This window comes from Myxocyprinus asiaticus, chromosome 3 (assembly GCF_019703515.2).
Source record: "Myxocyprinus asiaticus isolate MX2 ecotype Aquarium Trade chromosome 3, UBuf_Myxa_2, whole genome shotgun sequence".
Lineage (NCBI taxonomy): Eukaryota > Metazoa > Chordata > Actinopteri > Cypriniformes > Catostomidae > Myxocyprinus > Myxocyprinus asiaticus.
The window spans coordinates 6,039,135-6,067,113 of record NC_059346.1 but is presented as its reverse complement, the minus strand read 5'-3'; the positions used below and the strand labels follow the sequence as shown (position 1 = coordinate 6,067,113).

Here is a 27,979-nt window from a genome sequence, read left to right as displayed (position 1 = left end):
TGGAGGAAGGGTTGCAGAATGACGGACAGGATTAGGGAGGGAACAGAGAGAGCAGCATGGCCCTCCTGGAGGTAGGATGATCACTTAAGGAGGCAGGATGTCAAGAACAAGGTCATTTTGAGGTTCACCCATGGACTAATCCACTGGAAATACAAGAAGACTAAGATCTCCAATGATAATAATTCCCAAATGGGATTAAAAATTATTTGTATATCTATCTAATAAGCAGAAACGTCTAAGACTTGTTCCTCAACACAATTCCAGAACTTGAAGTTTCCTTCACTGGATGACAGAGTCATATTTAGAGTTATTTTGGGGTGAGGAGCATCCATGCACATTTCTTGACCAGCATGTTCCATGTGGAGTACCATGAGGAGATGGACTGTGAGTAACGGTGTGTCTGCATGCTGGTCGCTGTTTGTACTGTACCTTCTCGCCGCCTCCGTGATCCACGCGTCCACCGTCACCTGTCGCAGCGCGTGTGGGTTGCAGCGGGCGCACCGGACCGCCAACTCCTCATCCATCTCCTCATCCGGCCGGCATGTGCGCAGCTACGTACATCTACAGGGAGACGTGCGCCAGAGGAAACTCTTCTCCTTCCAGAAGTTCTTCCTCAGGATCGGGAAAGACGGGAGAGTGAACGGCACCAAGAGTAAAGACGATCCATACAGTGAGTTCTTATTTATCGTTATTTTATCAGTAGTAAAGTGAAGGGATTATTGGGAAGTGCACAAAGTTATGTCATAGATGCACAGTCAAAACATCCTGATGTAAAATTGGATTTAGAGTGCAGACTGTTGTGAAAATTCTCCAGGAAAATTCAATAAAAGCTACAATTCAGTGGAGTTTACTCTTTATTATAACTTTCTTAGGCTAACACTTTACAGTAATGTTGTATTTGTGTTAATGCATTAATCAATGTTACAACGTTTAATGCAAACATGTATTAGTAGCCTAAATGTTGAAATTAAAGGAATATTCCGGGTTCAATACAAATTAAGCTTAATTGACAGCATTTGTGGCATAATGTTGATTGCCGCAAAAAATAATTTCGACTCGTCCCTCCTTTTCTTTAAAAAAAGCAAAAATCGAGGTTACTAACAATGGAAGTGAATGGGGCCAATTTCCGGAGGGTTTAAAGGCAGAAATGCGAAGCTTATCATTTTTTAAAAGCGCTTACATTAACTCTTCTGTTAAAGCTCGAGTGTAATTTGAGCTGTAACGTTGTTTTTTGTAGGATCACAGAGTTTGCGGCGTTTCGTCGTTACGGCAACGTCAAGTTGTAAAAATGGATAACACAGAAAAGTTTATTAGTGAGCGATTTTATCATGTTAACATGCATATTGTTTACATCTTGTGGCTATATTTTTGAAACAGTGAGTATTTTAACATTTACAGACTGGCCTCATTCACTTCCATTGTAAGTGTCTCACTGTAACCCAGATTTTTTTTTTTTTTTTTTTTTTTACAGAAAAGGAATCAAAATCAAATCAAAAATGCAAATCATAATTACTTTTGTGGTAATCAACATTATGCCGCAACTGCTCTCGATTGATCTTAACTTGTATTGAACCCCGAATATTCCTTTAACACTATCCAAGGTTAAAAAGTGCTGAAAAAGTATTGTTCATTGTTATTTCACTTAACTAATGTGGCTAAATAAAAGTCGAATACAACCTTCTTGTAAAGTGTTACTACTTTCTTATGTAATTATTACCAAATAGTAGTTTATGTAGGTGCATTAATATATGTAAATGTATAAATCAACATTTAATGATATTTCTAACAGTTTGAATGTACATTCACTTATAATCTGCGGGGAACAAAATACAATGATATATCACAAATGTAATGCAATAATGTAAGTTCAGATGGTAATATAAATGAAAGATCAAATTCATGAATTCATGAGCAACTCAGGAATAATCATATTAATTCTATACACAACCCCCATATATGAAATATTGGAAATAATTTGTCATACATTTTATTAGTAAGTCATTAACAGCAACAAAATATTAGAAAACATATAGATCAAAGTATTAATTCTTAATATTTAAATCTAACTCATGATCTGTTAAGCATCATATAATCAATAATGTTTGTTATCTAATGTTTTTAATGGAAGTTATTATTAAGTGTTACTGTATTGTGTCATTTGGCATTAGATATGCCTAAGCAAAACATTGTGATGTGAAATTAGAATCCATACTAATACCCAGGAATAATAATAATGTAATAATTAACCCCCATAAATGAAATATGCATAACCATTAATAATATGTTTTAATCTTAACAAACATTATGATGCTTAACAGAATAGCAGTTCATTCATTAAAATGTAATTATGTGAAAATATTTTAATCAACGTTTCATGACATTTCCATTTGAATGTACACGAATCTGCTAATTGTTTGTGTTAAAAACATTAAATTATATTAAATTAAACACCTTGATTCAAATTGTGTTCAAAGTGCACTCATTTGTAAAACATCTCAATGAGCCACACAAGAATAATAATATTAATTTTTTAACCCCTGTAAAAGAAATGAGCTGTACTAATAGAACAAACAAAATGAATGGGCCATTTGAGGAATGGGGCCATTGGGTGTATAATATCACCCTTAAAATGCATAATTGTGTCCTGACACCCAGAAATGTGAATGCAATTAACCAGCAAAGGAAACATCCTTTATAAGACTGATCAAGGGTTCTGTTTGGCCATCCCGAACAGACCTACCAGATCATCACTTTATAAGGCGTATATTGTTATTGTTTAAAGTTTAAAGGGTTGCAAAATGTGTTTTCTGTGTTTTAGACAGAGTCAGTTAATTAGCCATTACTCACCTGGAGCCCATGTGCAGATAAAGGTCTTCCTGTTTCCTCTATGTGTGAATGTATGTTTGTGTTTGCCTGTGTGTTTGCGTTCCACATTGACATCCCTTCTTTTTCAAGGCCATGAGATGTCTCTATTCAGCCTATGATTATTTGTGTCTGGTGCTATTGAAATCAAACTTTCATTTACTACTGTATATCTCATAAGTGTGATGGTTAGCACTCCCCATAGGGAAGAAAAATGACCCAAAGATCTCTTTAACATTGCAATTTTTCTCCTAGACAGCTCTGAGAATGAATAGAAAGCAAATGGACACTTGTGAGTAAATGACGATAGAATTTTCAATTTTGGGTGAACTATACTTGGGATAACATTTTGACAATCTGAAAACAAATGGGTGATTATTGTCACATTTGTTTTACTCAACTCTCACAGTAAAATAACTTTGACTTAATCTGATGTTTATTTCTCTCATGAGACTCTTTATGGATTGTTAACCTTGTGAGCACATAAGTGAGAACATGTGTATCGTTGCTGCTATTCCTGATTATTGCTCAAACACACAAACATGTGCTAACTCCTATAGACATAAGGGCAACCAGCTGTGCTGAACACCATTTAAATTAGCTACTCGGTTGTGAATAAATTAGCTGTAAACATTTTTAAAAAATGGCAAATTTTTTTTGATGAAATGTATGATGTTTGAATTTAGCTGAGTGTAGATTTGCTCTGTCTGGATGAGTGTTTTGTGTCAGTGGTGTTATCAGAGAAGTGACAATCATGAGGAAACACACACACACAGAGACACTTCCTCTCAACGCCTGATCACCTCTGAAGGCTTGATTACATGTTTACACAGGCAGATGTCACATTGATGTCTGATGCTACACAAACACACGTTGCCCTCCAACAGTTTGAAGTCTTTTCTGAAACACTAGAGCAGACACATGTGAGATTACTGGGGTCTTTTTGACAGCAGAACAATCCGAAACGGGAGATTTTTAAGCAACAGTTGCCATTTGATCAACATTTTATATAAGTGCTTTATAAGAAAAACATTTTAGATATTAAAGAGGCCTATTAGTGATCTCTTCACCTTACCTCTAACCCTAAACCTAACCCTATCCTAACCCTAACCCTTACCCCTAACCCTAAACCTACCCGTACCTCGCCCTCAGTAGCAACAGATGTGAATCTTGTGAGAATTTTGCAGAACAACATATAATTACTCAATAAATGCACAATATTGTTTGTACCCTCACTGAGCACTTTATCAGGTACACATTTACATTTGTTCATTTGGCTGACGCTTTTATCCAAAGCAACTTACAAAAGAGGTAAAGGTACACCTTTACACTTATTCATGTGATTATCTGCCAATCAGTGCTCACCGAGTGCAGTGCATAAAATCATGCAGATACAGGTCAGGAGCTTCAGCTAATGTTCTCATCAACCGTCAAATGGGGGGGAATGTGATCTCAGTGATTTCAACTGTGGTATGATTGTTGGTGCTAGACAGGCTGGTTTGAGTATTTCTGTAACTGCTTTTCTCCTGGGATTTTCATGCACAACAGTCTCTAGAGTTTTCTCAAAATGGTGCCAAAAAAAAAAAACATCCAGTGAGCAGCAGTTTTTTTTTTTCTCCCAATTTGGAATGCCCAATTCCCAATGTGCTTTTAAGTCCTCGTAGTCATGTAGTGATTCGCCTCAGTCCGGGTGGCGGAGGATGAATCCCAGTTGCCTCCGCGTCTGAGATCGTCAACCCGCACATCTTATCACGTGACTTGTTGAGCGCGTTGCCACGGAGACATAGCGCGTGTGGAGGCTTCACGCCATCCACCGCGGCAACCACGCTCAACTCACCACGCGCCCCACCGTGAAGGAACCACATTATAGCGATCACGAGGAGGTTACCCCATGTGACTCTATCCTCCCTAGCAACCGGGCTGGAGTCACTCAGCACACACTGGGATTCGAACTAGTGAACTAGTGAACTCCAGGGGTGGTAGCAGAAACGCTTTGTTGATGAGAGAGGTCAGTGGAGAATGGCCAGACTGGTTAGAACTGACAGAAAGGCTACGGTAACTCAGATAACCACTCTGTAGAATTGTAGTGAGCAGAATAGCATCTCAGAATGCACAGCACGTCGAACCTTAAGGCGGATGGGCGTCAACTGCGGAAGACCACGTCGGGCACTTTATTAGGACCATAGTGTTATTAATAAAGTGCTTATTGAGTGTATTTTCATAGTAGTTAAAGACACCTAATATAAAGTGTAACCACTCACTCTAAAGCTTTTGAATTAAGTTTTGAGAAGTGGCTAGTCTGTTTTCGGTAGTGGTCGACAGAGATTCATTTTTCAATTGCTGATACCAACAGATTTGAAAGTGGTGGACAGTGGCCGATTTAATGCTGATATTTATTTGATATAGACTTTAATGATAGCAATTAAGATGTTTAAATGTTTGGTAAAATTAAACAATGTGTATTATCCATTGACTGGGCTGGTAGATTTTGGAAATGATACAAGCGAGAGTTAGCTCTTTTGTTAATCGGTCAAGCAGCCTTGGTCATCAGCCAATACCGTTAATCAGACTGATCTCACAGTGAATTCGGCTACAGTAGGATGAAAGTTCTTGAGGTAGACTTGGACTGTGCTACCATACAGTATAATTGAACCACTGCCCCCAGTGGCTGAGTCGGGAAGTGTTTCTGAACGCTGATTTTTTTTAGTAAATAGGGTTGCCATCCGTCCCTTAAAATACAAGATCTTCACGTATTTAAGCTGGTCCAATGGTGTCACGGCGAAATTGTTCAAGATCGCAAATTTAACCTCGATATTCATTGGAAATTTTGCCTGCGGTGGGTAAGGGACCATCTGAAAAGTCCAGACATTGTGCTAAAACATGCTAAAACTTTGGACGGTGTGGTAACGGACCATCTAAAAACATCTCCCAGCATCTCAGGAGATGGCATTTGTCAGTAACTCGGGTCAATGTCAGGGTACTGGAACATTCATAAGCAACATGTAGACTTCCCCTGTGATCATGTTGTGATAATACTGTATAAAAAATGGCCATATAACAGCCGATTTATCAGCCTGGCCGATATATTGGTTTATAACTAGTTTTCGGGCCTTGGGACTGTAACAAAGGTTTGTTGTTGGGCAGATAAAGGAGGAAGCGGGAGCCAGTTTCCACGTTCCAAGTGAGTCAGCTTTTATTAAAATAAAACAGAAATCGCTTTCAAGGTCCAATTTTTCAGAAATAATCGTAAAATTCTCTGATCATAAATACACAGTCTCTGGTGTGTCATACCTCTCTGTGGACTGGTCACCTTTTATCTCCACCAACTCTCATTATGAACATAGAAATGGTAATTAGTCACAGTTCATCTCAGGTGGATGTCCTTACCACTTTTTCTCTCCCCATCTGGGCGCTCGACCACGCCCTCACCTCCACAGGGATGTTTTCACAACTCTATAATATATTTCCCTGTCTTGAATTTTCATTACACACATATTGTGCATCATATCCAGTGCTTGATTTTCAGCATTATGAATACATCAGAGTGTGAAACAGTGTAGCTACTGTTGGGTTAGCAGGCAGAGTTTCATGAATGGCGTGATCTGAATATCACCATCTACACATCAAAGGTGAGTGTCTTTCACGTTCAGCAATGGGAGCAGACAAAAGAATAATCCTCGTCGGGTGAAATTACACTGGTCTTTATACCACAGATCCACTGTTTTTGGAAATGGATACTGCAGTAGTTATGCTGCTCTTAGGCAAGACATGATTTTGGTAAGACTGTCTTTTTAAGGTGCCTCTGAATGATGTCATGCCTTTGAAAAGGAAGCTTTAGCTAGGAAAGAAAGAGACAATAGGTTTGCGAGGGGTGTGACATCAATCTGATGGCTGTGATGCACAAATGTTTGATGTATACTGTATTTGGGATGACGTTAAATGCAGAAAAGGGCCATTATTTCAATGTAATGCTAAAAGAAATGTTCATGAAACATCATGAAAAATAATTACAACGTATTTTGTCTGGTAACCTAAAATTTCTGCTTCTAAAATTATATTTAATATTACTGAACCATGCATTGGGTTACACCAATGGAAATCATTTTGAACCCTTTAAGCTCGGATGAAAAGGTGCTTTGAAATTTGCAGACAAATCAGAAATGTTCCGTTTTGATAATTTAGCATTGTACATACAGTATTATTGTAATCAGTAAAAATATCAAACTGAACAAATAGCCATGTGTCATATGTTGTTGGAAAGCTCTCAGAGTACAATACAAATGGCCTATTTGATTTACTGACAGACAAAAATATAGCTAGTTATAGCTAAGTATAAGTCTTTGACATTTCTTGGTGTTACTTATATGTCACAATTTCATGAAAAATAAATGCAACATAAAATATCTCATACCATTACTTAGAGGAGGCGATTATCTTTCAAACGATCCCCCACACAAGGTGCATACAGTAGATCATTAGATAATCCACACAAAGCACAATGTTACATATGACCACCAGGAGATGGTGCCAAGTGCATGACACAGACTCAATGATGACTCAAATGGCACAGAATGAAACTCATTCTGTGAAATCTTATTACTAAAATCATGTCTTCATGCTATGCAAACCTTTAGTCATTGTTGTGTTTGAATGTGTTAATATTTCTTATGTATAATTATTATGTTTTAATTGTTTGGATAGGCTTTTGGACACTTGGAGACATTTTTATACACTAGGATAAATTATATTTGTAATGCTATAACTTTTGATTGCTTTGTCGCATCAACACAAACGCTTTCTCCGCTACAGTTGACATGATTGGGAACAAAACAAAAGTAGTTATTCGTAGCCACCTTGTTTACAACCAGAGATATATAATGTCAAATAAGAAAAAAAGTAAATTTTTGGCTCAAGATTTTTTTGTGATTTTTTTTCAGCAGTTTCTTAGGTTGAGAGTCTCTATGTCATCCTTTTTTTCTATTTTTTTTACAATGATACCAAACACTTGACCCTCCTTGTTTTTGTTTTTGTTTTTTGTTATAAGCCTTGAATTTTGGGTATGCCACTGAAACAGAAAATCTGAAAAAAAATAAAATAAAACACCCTCAGAACTTAAAGTATTAAGAGTCAGATAAGGTAGAAATGACTCTTTAAAGTTAAAAGGAAATTTACGTTCTTAATACACATTTCAAAAATATCTTTGCAATCATTCATCAAAATGTTATAACTTGCTCCACCTCTGAAATGACTTTCCTTTTCGGCTGATGTCACCAAGCTCTCCTTCAACCACCTGTCATATAGATATTACTTTCACAATCCAATCGATTCTTGATAGACAAAAGCAAATTATTATTATTTCTTTATTTATTTTTATTTTTTATTAATTCACCAACAATTATTTCATGTTGAATATTAGATAGCACATTTTATACATTAAATTTGTCAGTGGACAACAGAAAACAGAATGCGTAGCCTACGGCTGTAACACCTGTTGTAATTTTATTAAATCAAAAGTAATGTGTCTTTTTATCAGTGTTAAAATACTCTCCTGTCAAAGATTAATATGAAGTCACAACTATAAGGAAGCCATTCATAGGTTGACTATTGCTCATTGGCACTGTCAAAACATTTCTCTGTTTGTTTGAGCTTTCCGATCAGCCGACATAGCATACATTGGCTCAACCAATGGTGTGAGTTTGGGGAAAGACTATCTGTTTGATCCACCAATGGCAGACAGGGAGAGCGTTCAGGAAACCAGTTTGAATGCAATTAGTACTTTTTGCAATTCCGTTTGGTGATGCTAGTGGTGATGCACACTTCTCCTTTAAAGCTGCTTGGTTAAGAATCTATCACAAAGACTTTTTCATTCTATGCTAAAATATGTTTCATACTTTTTTAAAGTCTAAAAATAAAATTTTTGCTGGTGTCCTACATTGAGTATGGTCTCCTTCATTATATAAATAGAATTGTATGTAGGCCTAAAAGTCTTCAAGAATGTAATCAGTCTAATGATTATAGCACAATGGGGGGTGTTTAACACAGCGTCTGGCCTGTGCTTGTGAGAGACTCAAACAAGTTTATGGTGTTTTATGGGGATTCCAGTGTAAAGCTGTCCCACGTGCTTCCTCCAGCGCTGATTCTGTTTGATGAAGCAGCGATCTGCTGTCTGTGTGTGAGTGGAACTGGGGTTCATGCTAACAATGAGTTAGGCTAACTATGCCACATGCTTTAAAATTTCGATGATAATTTAATTGATATTTATATCAATGTATTCAAATATGTTACCCAGGTAATATTGGCATGGGCGCACTAACAGAACGTACAAAAATATCTTGCTTTAAAAATTGCTAACCTATTTTAACCCTTAATATTAGCTTTGTTGGTGTAACCTAATGTATTCAGGTTGACAGTGTTGTTAAATAAAATTTTTTACTTGAATAAAACCTGTTAATATAGATGTGGTCACACCATTTTTTCAGTGTAGCATTTGTTTTGGTACCAAGGTAATATCATTGTTGTCGTTTTAGACATGCACCATGGTAATACCATGTTTTTTTTTTGTTTTTTTATGTAGCATTAGCCGCGTTTCCACTATGAGGCAACTGCGAGCCAGGGCTATCAACTGGTCAGCCAGGGCCAATAGCCTCAGACCTCAAGCTGCAAGACCAAAAAAAATCTGCATTCCCACCATCGGGCAAATAGCCCCGCAGCTTGCCCTAAAACCTGCCCTTAAAGGTCCATACAATGCAAGTGAATGGTGATCTTTTTCTGACAAGTAGCCTAGCAGTGTAGCATCACATTACACATCCCTTTTCACAATACATACCCTCCATCCGAAGTCACATTATGTACTGTATTTGATGAAGGATGAACTTCTTGGCCGGTAAAACAGTACTTTCTAAGTATGTAAACAGTGCATGCTAGTAGTATGAATAGATTTCAGACATATTTCATCCGGGAAGTGGGTATTGACCTGTGACCCGAATATATGATGCAAGAACAACAACTGCGAAAATAAACTTCTCTGGTTTTGTTAAACAAGCACCATTAAAGAACAAGGAACAAGGAATTTTCTTGGTCTATATAGTATATGTATCATTTATAATTGAAAAGAGGCATCCAACATGAGGTTCACCGCAGTTCTTTTAAATCCAGAACGTGACGAATGATCAGCTCCCGAGGAATTATGGCATCGTAAAGTGTCCAGTCCGATGCGCACTTCAGAATAGCAGCGGAAATAGTAGGTCATCCGGGTATTTCTCGCTTACTGGATACTGAGGATTTGGACATACTACTCTGTTGGCATACTGTTTTTGGCAGGGAAGTATGGATATTTGGACACATCTAATGTTTCAAAGCAGCTAGCATTGAGCAGCAATCAGCTAGCAGAAATATTTAGTTAATTTCTTCTGTTTATCACTGGTTTTGACACATTTTAATAGCTTCAGTGTAGTTAGCTACTTTTAGTTAGTTGGGAGTAGTGTAGCTAACTACTATTTCTAAAAGGGAAGATTGACTGTAGTTTAGCTACTGTAAGTTAAAACTAGCTTGTAGCTTGGGAAGCAACAAGTTTAATTGATCTTCCCAAAGACTGCTATGTTATTACCATGCTTTTCTTTGAAGTACCTATAACTACCATGTAAATGCCATTGTAGTTACATGGTATTATCATCTGATACAATCAGTGTACCGTAGCAGAGTACGGTAGCTACTTTTTTGTAAGGGTGATTTCAAAAATCAAGCACAGCCTCTGATATCCATTTGGGTTTGTAGCCTAATTGTGTTTTTTGCCTAATAGCTCACTTTATATGAAAGGGAAGATTGCTAAAAATTGGTTGTGACAGAATGTTCAAGACAAAGTTTATTTATTGCACCTAAATGATGCTCTACTATCATGTCTTTTAAAGATCCTCTTTGTAGTTGTCGACCCAACACAGGAAGCAGTCAGGATGATTCAGACATTAGCCGGACGTACAGGAGACCACCAGTACAGAGCGAGATGGCTGCCATGTGTGCTACAGATGGCTGCATGTCTCCATCAACATAATAAAATGAATGCAAACTCCTCTTACGTATATCAGTACAACAGCAAATGGCAATGATGCAACATTAATTTGGGCGCTAAGCTCACACTGCCTTGTTCGTTTTAGGAAACTGTAAGTGTTTATTTAGTTTTTTTGCACTCTAAAACAGCATTTCTAAGAACCAGACACCATCATGCTAGCTGTAAATTACGGTAGATTTTGGCAGAACATTGTGGAAAATGAACTTCCAAACAAATAACTGCACGCCCCGTTCAACGCAGCATTTAGCAATGTGCAACAGAGCGCAGCATGCTCAGGAAAACAAGGCCGCGTGCGAAGAAAAACTGGGGCGTTTAAATTTGACCTCCTGGCATGTTTCTTGACATCTGCTGTGACTTTTTTCTCTCTTTTTCTGTCACTCGCAGGTGTTTGAGTTGTATGTGTTAAACAGAGGTGGGATTACAAAGAGATTTACTGTAATGGCTTGGCTGTGCTCTCTTGTGGTTAGTTAAGTGTGCCCTCATTGACTTGGAACTTCAAAGCAAGGCTATACGCTACCAGTCAAAAGTTTAGACACACCTACACATTCTTTATTATTGCTATTCTCTACATTTTAGAATAATAGTGAAGTCATTGAAATGATGAAATAAAACAAACGGAAGTATGGGAATTATGTAGTCACCAAAAATACGAAACAAATCAAAACTATCTTATATTTGAGCTTCTTCAAAGTAGCCAACCTGTGTCTAGATTCCAGCTCTGCACACACTGTTCATTCTCTCAAGAAACTTCATGTGTGTTGGACACTTGCTGGCTGCTTTTCCATCACTATCTGGTCCAATTGTTTTTACGTGAAAATTTTAGTTTTGTAAAAAGTTTTGTCTAATAAATTAATTCCAAGCATTTAAGCATAAGCCTTTTGATCAAAAGGTTTTGAAGATCATGAGAAACATAAATGCAGTCAAGTATGTCCAAATCAAGAGTGGGATATTCACTAGTGCATGCGTGTGTGTGTGTGGTACAAACATATGGCAGGCATGTATGCATGTGTGTTAACCACATATTTTTTGCTTGATTTCACTTGAAACTGTTGGTGGTTTGGGTGTGTGTGTGGGAGAGCTTCATTGAGCTGCAGTCTGGTTTCTCTCTGCTCTTTGATCACTGGTCATTGATGCTTCTCTAATCCGTCTCACTGTCAGTCTGCCTGTGTTGATGCTTCCTTTCATGCTTTCATCCCAGTGCTGAGAGTACACAGAACAGTCAGATAGTTTTACCGTCTCACTCGATACCTGCAACCCGAGACCTTGCTCATGCCACATGCACACACACACGCACACACACACACTGGCACTGCCTGTGCACCCACATGGAAACATTCACGCTCTCACATTCACACGTATTAGTGATGCAACAATATATAGATATTTTGGCTGACACTGATCATTAATTTTGTTACCGATAACTGATATGATGGCCGAAATGATGTATAAATTTAGACTAAAATCTATGTATTGATTGAACAAAAAACTTCCCCGATCTATATTGTTTAGTGTTCACAATACATTCTAGATCTAAAATGTTATGTTCATTGATATATATGAAAATATTTACATATTGGTTTTATATATATATACACAGAATATAGATACATTCACAATAAAGCTAAAATATATTTAATATTTGATAAAAATATTATATAAAATATTTGTAATATATAATATCAGCTATTATATAATGTCTAATTAACAACTATATACAGTGGCAAGATAAAGTATGTGAACCCTTTGGAATTACCTGCATTTCTATATAAATTTTTCTTAAAATCTGGTTACAATAATGAAAAAGCACAATCTGTTTTAACTAATAACACACAAATTACTGTATTGTTCTTGTACATACTGAATACATCATTCAAACATTCACAGTGTAGGTTGGAAAAAGTTTGTGAACCCCTAGGCTAATGACATCAACAAAAGCTAATTAGTCAGGAGTTGGCAAACCTGGCATCCAATTAATGAAACGAGATTGGAGGTGTGGGTTAGAGCTATTTTGACTTATAAAAACCACTCAAACATTTTAAGTTTGCTATTCACAAGAAGCATCTGCTGACGTGGACCATGTCTCGCAAAAAAGAGGTCTCAGAAGACCTATGATCAACAATTGTTGCTTTGCAACGGTTATAAAGTTATCTCGAAGAGCTTAGATATTCATCTATCCACAGTTAGACAAATTATCTATAAATGGAGATGATTTTGTACTGTAGTTACTCTCCCTAGAAGTTGCCATCCCATCAAGATGACTCAAAGGGCACACTGCAGAATGCTTAATGATGTAAAAAAAAATAATAATAATAATAACCCTAGAGTGGCAGCTAAAGACTTGTAGGAATCATTGGAACTGGTTAACATCTCTGTTCATGGTTAACATCTGGTTAGCATCTCTGTTTTTACACAATACTTGAAGGGGGAATAAACACTTCTATTAATCAGCCTAGCGATCCCAGTAATCTGAAAATTGTAAAATATCAGACAACTAATTTGTCTAGTCGATATATCAGTCTGTCACTAATACAGACATGGTCAATTATGTATTGTGTACCCCTAACTCATAGCATAACATTAAAACCTTAACCACACATGAAGATTTGCATAACCATACCAATGCCACTCAGACTAACAGGTTTGTAAAGTGGGATGGTCACTTGGTGTAATTTTAACAGAGTCATATAAAACAGATATATAAGCTTCTGTCCTGTGGAAGCACCCAATCCGATGACAATCCAGTGTGTCCTTTGTAGGGGGCAGCAGAACTGTGTTTGAGTGGCAACTTTAGCTGTCATGATAGAAGCATCTTTCAGCACATTTTCTCTGATCAAAGAGCAGCCTGAGCAAACCCCCTGTCACTCCAGCCTCAGGGTTCACACCCACAACCGGAGGAGGTTATCAGTGTCTGATAACCAGGCGTCACATGGTCCCTTGGGAAAGAAAGAGAGTGTGTGTGTCCACTGTGTTGTGAACTGAATTCAAATGTGCAGGTGAGCAAAGGTCAAGCAAAACGGTTATTTCACCTCTGACCTCTTCACACACACGTTTGTTCCTGGTGTTCCTAAAAATTTTATTCATTGTGTGAGTTTTAAGCATAACTGGTGATCCAAACTATACTTTCACATATCTGAAAAAAATGTGAGTGGTGATTGGCCATGTAAAACTCAGCGACATGATGCTAGGGTGTTGCTATGTGGTTGCTAAGACGTTCTAGGTTGTTGCAAGGGTGTTGTGGGTTGTTGCTAGGGTGTTTCTATGTGGTTGCTAAGATGTTCTAGGTGGTTGTTAGAGTGTGGCTGGGTGTTTGCATGGGTGTTGTGGGTTGTTATTAAGGCATTGATATGTTTTGCTAAGGTGTTTTAGGTGGTTGCTAGAGTGTTGCTTGGTGGTTGTGTGGGGTTGCAAGGGTATTATAATGTGGTTGCTAATATGCTCTAGATGGTAGCTAGAGTGTGGCTGGGTGGTTGCTAGAGTGTTGTGGGTTGTTGCTAGGGAGTTGCTATGTGGTTGCTAACGTGTTTTAGGTTTGTTGCTTGGGTGTTGCTAGGTGGTTTCTAGGGTGTGGCTTGGTGGTTGCTAGGGTGTTGCGGTTGTTGCTAGGGTGTTGCTATGTGGTTGCTAGGGTGTTGTGGGTTGTTGCTAGGGAGTTGCTATGTGGTTGTTGTGGTGTTCTAGGTGGTTGTTAGAGTATGGCTGGGTGTTTGCTAGGGTGTATGGGTTGTTGCTAGGGCATTGCTACGTTGTTGCTAGGGTGTTCTAGGTGGTTTCTAGAGTGTGGCTGGGTGGTTGCAAGGCTGATGAGTGTTGTTGCTAGGGCATTACTATGTTGTTGCTAAGGTGTTCTAGGTGGTTTCTAGAGTGTGGCTGGGTGGTTGCGAGGGTGTTGTGGGTTGTTGCTAGGGAGTTGCTATGTGGTTGTTAAGGTGTTTTAGGTTTGTCGCTTGGGTGTTGCTAGGTGGTTGCTAGGGTGTTGTGGGTGGTTGTAAGGGTGTTGCAATGTGGTTGCTAAGATGTTCTAGGTGGTTGTTAGGGTGTTGTTTGTTGTTGCTAAGGAGTTGTTATGTGGTTGCTGAGGTGTTCTAGGTGGTTGCTAGGGTATGGCTGGGTGGTTGCTAGGGTGTTGTGGCTTTTTTCCATGGCATTGCTGTGTGGTTGCTAATATGTTCTAGGTGGTTGCTAGGCTGTAGCTGGGTGTTTTCCAGGGTGTTGTAGGTTGTTACTAGGGTGTTGCTATGTGGTTGCTAGGGTGTGGCTGGATGGTTGCTAAGGTGTTGTGCCTTATTGCCATGGCATTGCTGTGTGGTTGCTAATATGTTCTAGGTCATTGCTAGGGTGTGGCTGGGTGGTTGCTGTGGTGTTGTGGTTGTTCCTAGGGCATTTCTATGTGGTTGCTCAAATGTTCTAGGTGGTTACTAGGGTGTTGTGGGTCGTTGCCAGGGCATTGCTATGCTGTTGCATATATGTTCTAGGTGGTTACTAGGGTGTTGTGGGTTGTTGCTAGAGCATTGCTATGTTGTTGCAAATATGTTCTAGGTGGTTTCTAGGGCATGGCTTGGTGGTTGCTAGGGTGTTGTGGTTTTTGCTAGGGCATGCTATGTGGTTGATAAGATGTTCTTGATTGTTGCTAGGTTGTTGTGTGTTGTTGATAGGGAGTTGCTATATGGATTGCTGAGGTCTTCTATGTAGTTGCTAGGGTGTGGCTGGTGGTTGCTAGGGTGATGTTGCTTGTTGCCATGGCATTGCTGTGTGATTGCCAGTATGTTCTAGGTGCTTGCTAGGGTGTGGCTGAGGATGCTAGGGTGTTGTGGGTTGTTACTAGGGAATTGCTATGTGGTTGCTGGGGTGTTCTTGGTGTGGCTGTGTAGTTGCTAGGGTGTTGATGCTTGTTGCCATGGCGTTGCTATGTGATTGCTAAAATTTTCTAGGTGGTTGCTAGAGTGTGGCTGGGTGTTTGCTAGGGTGTTCTAGGTCATTGAACCTAGGGCATTGCTAAGTTGTTGTTAAGGTGTTTTAGGTGGTTGCTAGGCTGTTCTAGGTGGTTGCTAGGATGTTGTGTGTTGTTGCTAGGGCATTACTAGGTTGTTGCTAGGGTAGTCTAGTTGTTTTCTAGGGTGTGGCTGGGTGGTTGTTAGGCTGCTGAGTGTTGTTGGTAAGTGGTTGCTATGGTGTTCTAGGGGGTTCTAGGGTGTGGCTGGGTGGTTGCTAGGCTGTTGAGTGTTGTTGCTAGGGAATTGCTAGGTGGTTGCCAAAGTATTTTGCATAGTTGCTTTCTGGCCAAATTAGTCTAAAAAGCCCAACCCCCAGGTCGCTATGATATTCTGGTTTCTAGATATGGCTTGGGTGCCTACTTCAATTTATGCTATGTTTCATCATCTGCGGGGTGAAAATTGTAAGTAAAATCATAACTAAATTACTTTAGTGATTTAAAGGTAATAGCAGAAAAGTTAAAGCATTCCTCTCCTCAAAGGATGCATGATTTGAGGTGTCATTCATGTCCGCATCACAAACGGTGAGGGACGAGTAACATGTCAAAGTCTAATATTTAGTAAGGGGTTTATCAAGAAAGCTTAAATGTATATATATATATATATATATATATATATATATATATATATATATATATATATATATATATATATATATATATATATATATATATAAAATCATGTGTATTATTGTGTATTTCAGGTATTCTGGAGATCACTTCAGTGGATGTTGGCATTGTTGCCATCAGAGGTCTTGGAAGTAACCATTACTTGGCTATCAGCAAGAAGGGAGAGTTGTATGGAGCGGTGAGTGTCCTTTACCAAACATTCATTGCATTATTTGGCAAAGATTGGATGCCCAGTAAAAATACGAATTTACTTTGTTTTCTTCAAAGATCACTTGTCTCATATCTAATCTCAAGCATGCTCTTCACTGACATTTTTTTCAAATTGGTTAACAAGTACACTAACTTTTGAAAAAACTTGATTAGTGACAAAATTGTTTGGTGTGGTTGAAAAGTTGCTACAATGGGACAGCCGTAATTTTTTAAAATTTGATAGAAATAATTTTCACACAATAAATATCGAAATGATTTAAGTTTATTTCACTCTTTTTTTAGATTGTTACAGAAGTGTAATTTAACAGCCTTAGGGGCTGTTCAGACAGAATGTGTTCTTGCGTTAAAAAAGTTAGATGCAGTGTAAGGAATGGAACAGAAGCGTTATTAAAAGTTCACATTCTTTTTTACTTGACACAGCATTTTAAAAACGTGGCACTTGTGTGAATGATTCTGAAAAGCAGCAAGACGCAGTGAAAAAATCACAAAGATGCCCATCTAGTGCATGTTTACATAGAAATACATTTACTGTATAAAACAGGGCAAGCGGGTGCAAAAGCACATCCTGTGTAAACATCCCCTAACACACTGGGCAAAAAATTAATCATGTAAAGCCTGAAATATGAAAGAATTGACAGAAAATTCAAATTTTCAATTGAAAAATTGGCACGTTTTTTAATTTATTTATTTATTTATTTTTATGTATCATATTTGATACATTAGGCTTTAAAGGTCATTATCCTCTTGAGGCCCAGCAATACTTTTTTGTGTAGGACATTTGTTATTTAAGTTTTTCTTAGCCCATACATGCTACAGTGGTAAATCTTGGGGTATTATCAGAGGACTCCTTGGGCTTTTCAGAGATACCAGATGTTTGAGAGTTTGGCCATGACAGCTTCCTCTCCTTGGTCTATAAATATGGATTGAAATATATCACAGTTCAGTTCAGAACATCAAATACAATATGAATAAAATATTCTTTTTTCAATAAACAATTTTTAACATATGTATTGTATGCACCAAACACTATATTGACATTTAAAAAAAGGGAAATTGTAAAAAATTCGCTGGGTCTCAGGAACTTATGGTAAGATGACATCATAATAGCTTGTAATGTAAAATAATGAGATCTTTATAATGACAAAGCAGGCTGCATATATGAAAATACACAGAAATATTAGTTTACACTTTAAATATATATTATAAAATGTTTATGTCAGAATTTTTAAAGCTCTGTTATTTTTATTTTTTTATTTAGTTATTTTTTTTTTTTTTTTTTGTGGTGGGCATGACCGTAATGTAATGGTGATTGAGTGGGCATGAATGTAATGTAATGGTGATTGAGAAATATACCTCAAAAACCTGTTAGATCATATTTGATACATGGATTTCAAAGGGGGGGTTTCAATAAAATAATATACACAATTTTAACCAAGCACAAGTTGCTTATATTCAGCAAATACTCATAAGAGTCACTTTTCGTGCAAGTCCACCGCCATTTTAAATAGATCGATATAAACATTGAAACCCCTTTTTTCACAAATAACCACTAGATGGTGCCATAAAAATGTGAAAATTATATGCCATAGGATGTTTGTCTCTTCAGCTGGAACAGAGAGTGAAACAGGACCCGTCAAATATTGTGTATCATATTTGATACAGACAGCGTTATCGGGTTAAAAAAGTGACAGATTTCAACCAATAAAGAAATGTGCAAATAGTGACTGCTGAACCGCGATTTAACAAGCCGGGTCAATTTTGTGCTACAGTGTTACTTGAATGCCAACTGCACGGAAGGGTTAAGATCATAAGTTGGTAGACCATTATGGACAAAATTATTAGAAATGGTAGACTACATTGGACCATCAAAAAATACAGCTACCATGAACCAAAATCCAGCTTAACTAAGTTCTGGTTTTCCCAGTCTGAACGGCAATTTGTAATCAACTATTTGCTTTGTGTGTTTTAGAGAAACTACGGTATGAACTGCCGTTTGAAGGAGCGAATCGAGGAGAACGGGTATAACACATACGCGTCTGCACAGTGGAAGAACAAGAGACGGCAGATGTTTGTCGGTCTGAACGCACATGGAAGGCCTCTCCAAGGGAGAAAAACTCGCAGGAGGAACACAGCGACACACTTCTTACCCATAGTGGTGTGACTTTTTGCATTCATAATGCTGACGGGACAGAGAGAGATCAAAGCAAGATGAGGATAAAGACTTCCTCCATGTACAACTCTCTCTGTAGCAGCTGCGCTTCTTTAAAATGGGTTTGGTGTTTGCTCCTTTGTTGCTCTTTGGTTCATGGCACTAGATGAAACGTACCAGTTGATATAAAGTGGTAAACATGTGCAACTGAGGTAGATCAATGAATGTGCTTTTCATTCCATTGTGAAGCAGATCGGTTATCTAAAGTTATGGGTTATGTGTGAAAGAGTTTTCTACAAGCTTTTAATAATAGGATCACATTTCTAAAAAGGTCTGTTTACTTTTATTTGTAATAGACGGAAGACTGCAATTCTTGTAGGAGCGGCTCTAAAGCTACATGCACGACACAGAAAGATGGTGAGAGAAAGAGAAACTTGGTATACACTGGCCTCAAAAGTATTAGGACACCTAAGCTGCACTTAAAAATGCATGAATGCTGTTGCATTATATAACAAAATATCAACCCAAGTGGAATTTATTTAAAAGAAAGATAGCACAAGCACAATTCTCAAGCAAAACTGTTCACAAAAAGAAGTTTGTTCGATTTTAAATGACAAAGCAATTGATATACTGTTCTAAAGTGAATATATGGACACTATCTGGTTGTCAAACGTTAGTGGAACATGTCCATAGTTAATGTGATGAACAACACCTGTGGTTACTCTGCTAGGACACCTGTATTTTGTTAACTGATGCATTGACACTCATACATTTTAAAGTGTGGTTTAAGTGTCCAAATACTTTTTGGGGCCACTGTATACAGTATATCGAACATTTGTATCTGTTCTAAAAACTGTTCTGGACTGCTTTGAATTTAATTATTTATTTGTATTGTATTTAAGTAAAATACTCTAAAAACATATTAAAAGCATATAAAATGGATAACAATCCTCTATTTCCTGTTAAATAAAATCTATTTTGTTATCTTTCTGCATAGCAGCTTGTTCTGTGTTTTGTAAAGTTTTATAGCATGTCGAGTTTACAGTAACTCAAGGTATTAGGTTTGAATCTTACAAGAACATGACCAGGTGACATTTGACCCCGACATTTTTTTTTTTTTTTTTTATGAAGTAAATGAAGCCTATTTTGAGCACAATTAAGATGTTTGCATTGTGACATTACTCCTCGAAATGCATCCAGAGTGTTTTTTCCTCTTTAAATGAAAAAAATCTCAATGTTGATTCTCATTTTTTTAATCACTGTAATGTAATTGTTTTTTTTTTACATTTAAATTATATAATTAATTAAATATTTCATTTTTATCCCCAACATAATATATATATATATATATATATATATATATATATATATATATATATATATATATATATATATATATATATAATGTTTTTGTTTTTTTTTATTGTTTGGGTGAAAAATGATCCAGGCATGTCCTTGACAGGTTTCGTGAGATTCATGCATTAGATACTCTCAATGGGATGGTATGATCCTCCCACATCATGAAGAGGAACTTGCAAATCATTAGGTTTGTGGATGCTATTTAATATCAACAACACTTACAACAACACAGTAATTGTGTGCTGAAAGAGAAATGTGGCTTAGCTGACATTCACACACACACACACACACACACAAAACAAAGGTAAAAACACCTACGATTGCACATTCCCAATTAAATTTTCCACTCACTCATTGACTCCATCAAATCATTTGTTTAATTTCACACCTTTTGCATATACTTGGCAAAAACATTTGTGCCATTTCCTTTAAACTCGGTCATTCAGAGAAAAAAAGCACTTAGTAACGGGAACTAAATCCCTGGCATCTTTTATCTAAATAGCTCTAGAAAATGTTGGGGCAAAATGCGCTCACTCAAATAATGTGATCCAGCTTAGAGAAACAAGTGGAAAAAGACTGCAGGCAAGTCCTCTAATGAGGGATTATTTTGAGGGGCTGACTCTGACACAAACGCTGTTAATGGTCTCACCCTACTGACTGGTGTGGGGAGGTCGCTGTGGCCCATTGAAGCCTTACGGGGGGTCTGGCCTGGTTTATAGAGGACCTTCCTTATTAGTGACTGTCATGCTGTTTTACTCTGGGGATCTTTAGCAAGGGTTTTAGGGCCTTTGTATGATGTTTAACTTCAATGCTGCTGTGATCCCAGTCTCATCAAACATCAGACGGTAATTTGCCTTGACATTCCAGTTTAGAAACATGATCACCTGGCTGTCAGCAGTCCATAATGGAAATGTAAAGAAGGAATGAGTTATAGGCTTTAATGCTGCTTGAGTGGCTTGACAGTTAATGTGTGTTCATATTCATATTTAAAAAATAAAATAAAAATAATAATAATAATAATAATAATAATATATAGATTAAAATATGTTAAAATATATATTTACACCTTAAATAATGTATTAAATAATTTTTTTTAAAAATAAAATAATATTTTGAAATTAAACAGTTTAAAAGATTTTTTGAAATAAATAAGAGATTTAAATAAAATATTAATATTAATGGTAATAATTATAATTAAAATATTTATTATTATTATTATTAGTCAGGGTGTCAATAAACAAAAAAGAATTATACAGTTGGCAGATTATATACATTTAAAATATTTATCATTAATATTTAACACTTCTCATTGCTTTCTTGTTTAACAGTTATAATCATTTTGCACCACTGTAATAAATAAATAAAAATCGTTTACCAACCATTTCAGCTTGTGAATAAAGAATCTAATTTATAGTAATAATAATAATAATATTAATAATAATAATAATAATGATTATTATTAATATTATCATAGGCAGAACTGGTGTATTTTTATTGTCAACAAATATATATAGTTTTAAAAAAACTTTTAAATACACAAAACAATCATACTGTTAGCAAATTATACAAATCAAAAATATTTATAATAAAATGTAACAATTCTCATTGCTTTCCTGTTTTAACAATTACACAGTCGTGAAATAATTTTGCACTGCTGTAAAAAACAAATAAAAGATTTCACAACCATTTCAGCTTGGGAATAAAGAATCTACTTTATAATAATAATAATAATTGTTAAGTATTATTATTATAAGTAATATGTTACTTAATAAGTTATGAGTTAAGCAGAACTGGTATATTGTTTTGGCAACAAAGATAAATAGTTGTCAAAGTATCAGTAAATAAATAAAAAAATCATACAGTTGGGAAAATTATATAAATCAAAAATATTTATCATTGGCATTTAACACTTCTCATTACTTTCTTGTTTTCAACAACTATACTATCATGAAATTATTTGCACCGCTGTAAGAAATAATAATAATAAATAAATTAAAAAACGACTATTTCATCTTGTGAATAAAGAATCTTATAATATTAATAATAATTATTATTTTTATTATTATGCTAACCACTGAGCAACTGCAGCCCCATAATAATAAAAATAATAATAATACTGCAGTGGGTAGCACTGTCACCTCACAGCAAGACGGTCCCGGGTTCGAGTCCCGGCTCAACTTCTGTGCGGAGTTTGCATGTTCTCCTTGTGTTCGCATGGGTTTCCTCCGGGTGCTCCGCTTTCCCCCACAAGTCCAAAAAACATGCAGGTTAAGTGAATTGGAGACTCTAAATTGCCCCGTAGGTGTGAGTGAGAGTCCCCCAGCCACTGGGGGTAGCGTCAGGAAAGTCATCCGGCATAAAACATGTGCCAAGTCAAATATGCGGACCACGAATGGTCCGCTGTGGCGACCTCTAGCAGGAGCAGCTGAAAGAAGAAGAAGAAGAAGGTTATTATTATTATAGGCAGTACTGGTGTATTTTTATTGTCAACAAAGATATATCCAAAATATTCATGAGTCCCATGACGCTTTGCGGGCGATGTGGGCGGAACTTCCGGTTAAACGTAAACAGTCGTTATGTTATGTACTAATGCCAGATGACAGAAATGACAGAAACTTGAGAACAAATGATCACAGAATTATAGCGAGGCGATATTGTTTTTCCTCACCTATCTGTTAATGATTATGGTTTGAGGGTGATGGCCAAATATCACAAATAGAAGCATTTTAGTTATTTTATTGAGTCTTTATCCATTGATGGAAGAACCTGAGCAGAATAACCTGAAAAGCTATGTAGCCTATTAGCACCTTCATAGCTGTAAGTTGGACATGTTTTGAGAACTGTAGATAATTATGTTTATTTTAAAGCATATACTGAGTCTAGTCAGAACCTGAAGAGTTTGTTGTACTGAGATTATGTACTTACTGCAGATACAGGAGAGGTCCAGACAGCAGGACTCAGGCGATGAGACTGTCATGCTGCCTTTTTTCGGATAAAATACAATTATTTTGCAGGAGATGAATGTGTAGTAAGCTCAATCTAGCTTTATAATTGTTAGTTTACATACATTATCTCCGTATCTAAATGCTATAACCTACATTAAATGTTTTAGTGTTGTCTGAACAACTGATCCTGTTGATGGACTGAATGTATTGTTCTTGTGTAGGAATTAACGATGTATTAGCAGCCACACGTTAAACTGTACCATACAAAAAGAACTACATGCAATACAAATAAACATATTTATTTGGACATACATTATAAACATTGTACACAAAAGTTCAAACTATAAAACAGTATGTATTATTAAAAGCACTAGCTGTACAAATAAATTTAATTGATACTGAATTAATGTCCACACTGTTTTCCAAATCACTCTTTCCCCTTAAAGGAATAGTTCACCCAAAAATGAAAATTTGCTGATACTTTACTCACCCTCAGGCCATCCAAGATGTATATGACCTTGTTTTATCATCAGAACAGGATTTAAGATTTTTCGGAAAGTATCCCAGGTTTTTAGCTTCATCCAATGCAAGTGAATGGACACCAATTTTTGACGGTCCAAAAAGCACACTTAGTCAGCATCAAAGTAATCCACACGACTCCAGTTGATTAAGTAATGTCTTCTGAAGTGAATCGATACGTTTGTGTGAAAAACAAATTGCTAATTAAATCGGAGCTTCCGCCAGCTCTCTGTAGCTGTTTGAATTGACCTAACTCTCACGTGAAGTACGTTCCTCTGTAGTAAACAGAGCGCAACTTCTGAATTCTCGCATGAACGCACCAACGTTATGACGTCACACATTAGCGACATGAGGCATTCAGTGTTTACAGGAAGAGATTGTTTTTTTTTTTAAAGTTAATAATGTTTTAATTAGTGAAACGTTTTTCACACAAACGTATCAATTTACTTCAGAAGACATCGACAGAAGACTTAATCGACTGGATTTGTGTGGATTACTTTGATGCTGACTAAATGTGCTTTTTGGACCGTCAAAAATTGGTGTCCATTCACTTGCATTGGATGAAGCTAGACACCTGGGATACTTTCCTAAAAATCATAAATCCTGTTCTGATGAAGAAAGAAGGTCATAGACAACTTGGATGGCCTGAGGGTGAGTAATGTATCAGCAAATTTTCATTTTTGGGTGAACTATTCCTTTAAGGGAGACATGCACATTCTGCAAAGACACTCAAAAGAAAGTGAATTGCTGGCAGGAAAATGCAGGACAGAGGAAGATCAGAATACAGTCAATTTCAAATGTGATAAAACATCTCACTACTGTACATGTCTCATCTAATAATTATGGTCTTCCACTGTAGAATTTATCCATTTAGCATCACAGCATGAAAACAGTTGAAAACATCGTCTCTACTCATAGACAGTTCAGGAAAAACACCGTTCCATTTTATACTTAGTAATAATGCAATTTCAAAACACGTGAAGCATTCACAAAGGCCAAAGCTGAATAGAAATAAACAAACTCTCAAAATGTCTAATGAACTTTCAGCACATGTACACACACCTGTTAGCACAATAATGCTATCGTTTATGTAATTCATTGTGCTCCGTTTCTGGATGTCTATCGAAGCCGGACCATAACGTCAAGTCAAGTCAACCTTTATTTATAGAGCACATTTAAAAACAACAGAAGTTGACCCAAAGTGCTTTAAAGATCAAACAAATAAATAAATAATGACAGAGTGATATAAAAACAGATTGATTTAAAGTTAAATATGAAACATATAGATACAGTATCATGTATTTATCCATTTCAAACTATTCAAGGATCTATTCAAAAGCTACAGAATAAAAATATGTTTTTAAAGAAGATTTGAAAATGGCTAGTTATGAAGCTGACCTCACATGGAAAGGGAGAATGTTCCAGAGATTAGGACCTATCACAGAAAAGGCATGGTCACCCTTAGATCTATAGCGGCAATGAGGAACCCTCAGTAGAAGTTGATCAGAAGAACTGAGCACTCTGGTGGGGGAGTAAGGGAGCAGAAGGTCACTGATATATTGGGGCGCGAGACCAGATAGTGCCTTGTAAATAAATCTGAATTTTAAAATTGACCCTGAATTTCACAGGAAGCCAGTGTAGAGCTGCTAAAACAGGGGAAATATGATCCCTCTTTCTTGACCCTGTTAAAAGCCTAGCTGCCGCGTTTTGAACAGCTGTAAGCGGGATAACGCAGTTTGGGGCAGACCAATGTACAATGAGTTACAATAGTCTAACCTTGATGTAATAAGTGAGTGGATCACAACTTCCAAGTCTTTATGTGAAAGAAAATTTTTATTTTAGCGATAGATCTCAGGTGGAAAAAGCTACACTTGACAATAGCACTGACCTGCTTATTGAAATGTAATGAGGAGTCTAAAATCACTCCAAGACTCCTCACATGATCTTGTACATTCAACGACAGAGGACGACAACTGGGCAACCAGGCCAGGTAAGGAGGATATGGAGGAACCTAAAATCAGAACTTTGGTTTTGCTTTCTTTTAATTTTAAGAAATTATTTGCCAGCCAATGTTTAATATCTTTGAAGCAATTTAGGGCATTCTCAAATGAACAATTCTTGTCTACACTCACTGGGAAATAAAACTGTGAATCGTCAGCATAACAGTGATAAGATATGCTGTACTTCTGAAAAATAGAGCTCAGAGGAAGCATATACAGGGAAAATAACAAGGGTCCTAAAATCGACCCTTGAGGGACACCACACTGTAATTAAGCCGACGTAGAAGAAACATTACCTAAATTAACAGACAACGTCCTTTCTTTTAGATAGGAAGAAAACCACTGGAGGGCCATACCCTGGATTCCAACCATACATTCTAGATGATTGAGGAGAATATTATGGCACTGAGATCTAATAAAACTATAACGACAGGTGAACCTGAATCCATGGAGAGAAAAATATCATTAGTGACCCTCAACATTGCAGATTCAGTGCTGTGCAAGGGTCTGAAACCAGACTGAAATGTATCTAAAATGTTACATTTATTTAGATAGGAGTAGAGCTGTGAATAAACAACTCTCTCCAAAATCTTGGAAATAAAAGGCAGTTTGGAGACTGGTCTGTAATTGTTTTGTATTACCAGATCCAAAAAAGTTTTAATTTTTTAACAAAGGATGTAAAATTGCATGTTTAAAACTACTTGGAACAACTCCACTTGCTAATGAGCTGTTAATTATAGCTGTTACACAGGAACTGATAGTTATGAAACTTCTTTAAGAAGGCACGGTGAAAGATACCATAACGGTGGATAATATAAGTAATCCCCGCTGTTGACTTCTTGCCAATAAAGTGAAAAGAGCACACAAACAAATTATTCCAAGCTTTTTCAAACAGATATTTCTAAGTCAATCCTTCTGTAGGCAGCCGATGGAAGAAGCAGCATCTGGGACTGGAGCGCTTTGCTTTGCGAGTGGTTTCTGATCATAACATTGCTCTTTTAGATAAAACTTAAGTTTTGCTTGATTATTAGGATAACATTAACTGCACACATTGTCTGGGAAATATTTAAGACATCTTACAACATTTAAAAAGCAAGAATCTAACTGCATGACACGCAAGCAAAACCAGCTACACACAAAACACCAACCAATCGCACTTCCGCTAGCCAAACGGAAATTTCAGCCACCTTGCAAAATGTACTCTTTTTCTTCTAGAGTTTTATGGCAGATTGAATGCCATTCGGCGCATTACCGCCACCAACAGGACATTTTAAACCTCATGGGAAAAAAGGTATTTTGTCAAATCCTGGCACTAAGGCCAGAAGACTTTAAAAATTCTATAACTTTTTTTTTATATTTTTATCCCCTTTTCTCCCAATTTGGAATGCCCAATTCCCACTACTTAGTAGGTCCTCATGGTGGCGCGGTTACTCGCCTCAATCTGGGTGGTGGAGGACAAGTCTCAGTTGCCTCCACTTCTGAGACGTCAATCCGTGCATCTTACCATGTGGCTCGTTATGCATGACACCGCGGAGTCTCCCAGCATGTGGAGGCTCATGCTACCCTCCACGATCCACGCAAAAATTACCACATGCTCAATTGAGAGTGAGAACCACTAATCGCAACCACGAGGAGGTCACCCCATGTAACTCTACCCTCCCTAGCAACCGGGCCAACTTGGTTGCTTAGGAGACCTGGCTGGAGTCACACAGCATACCCTAGATTTGAACTCGCGACTCCAGGGGTGGTAGTCAACGTCAATACTCGCTGAGCTACCCAGGCCCTCTCTATAAAATATTTTGAGGTTTCAGATATTTTGTCCCAAGAAGTGTGGATAAGGAACAGGTGGTTACACCAATTTTCATTAATTTATCATATAATTCCTTCCTCGCTTTATCAAATTTCAAACATTCAAGTACTACATGAGATACAGTTTCAGACACTCTACATACATCACATAATCCATCCGGATGTTTTCCTATAATATAAAAATTTGCATTCAATCTACAGTGGCCAAACCTAAGTCTGGACAACAGTACTTGTTGGAATAGGTTATTTCCTGAAATGTATCTACCTTGAGTTTTAACTTGTGGCTGTATTGAGAAAAGATGTCTCCCCCTACTGTCATCTTCCCATTGGTGCTGCCATAGTATCCCAATACCTGACACTAGTTTACTTCTTAATTCAGTTCTTCCAAATTCCACTCTAATGCCTACTTCTCTTGTTTTAATGACACTTTAGCAAACTTATCTG

The 27,979-nt window shown here is 37.1% G+C and overlaps 1 protein-coding gene across 1 annotated transcript; it reads left to right on the top strand.

The window, feature by feature from the left end:
* Nucleotides 1-82: 82 nt before the first annotated feature.
* Nucleotides 83-19,870, top strand: fgf10b (fibroblast growth factor 10b). Its single transcript, XM_051680509.1, has 3 exons — nt 83-670; nt 16,619-16,722; nt 18,724-19,870. Exons 1-3 carry the CDS (start codon nt 358-360, stop codon nt 18,913-18,915), a joined length of 609 nt encoding a protein of 202 aa, XP_051536469.1. The 5' UTR covers nt 83-357; the 3' UTR covers nt 18,916-19,870.
* The last annotated feature ends 8,109 nt before the right edge of the window (nt 19,871-27,979 follow it).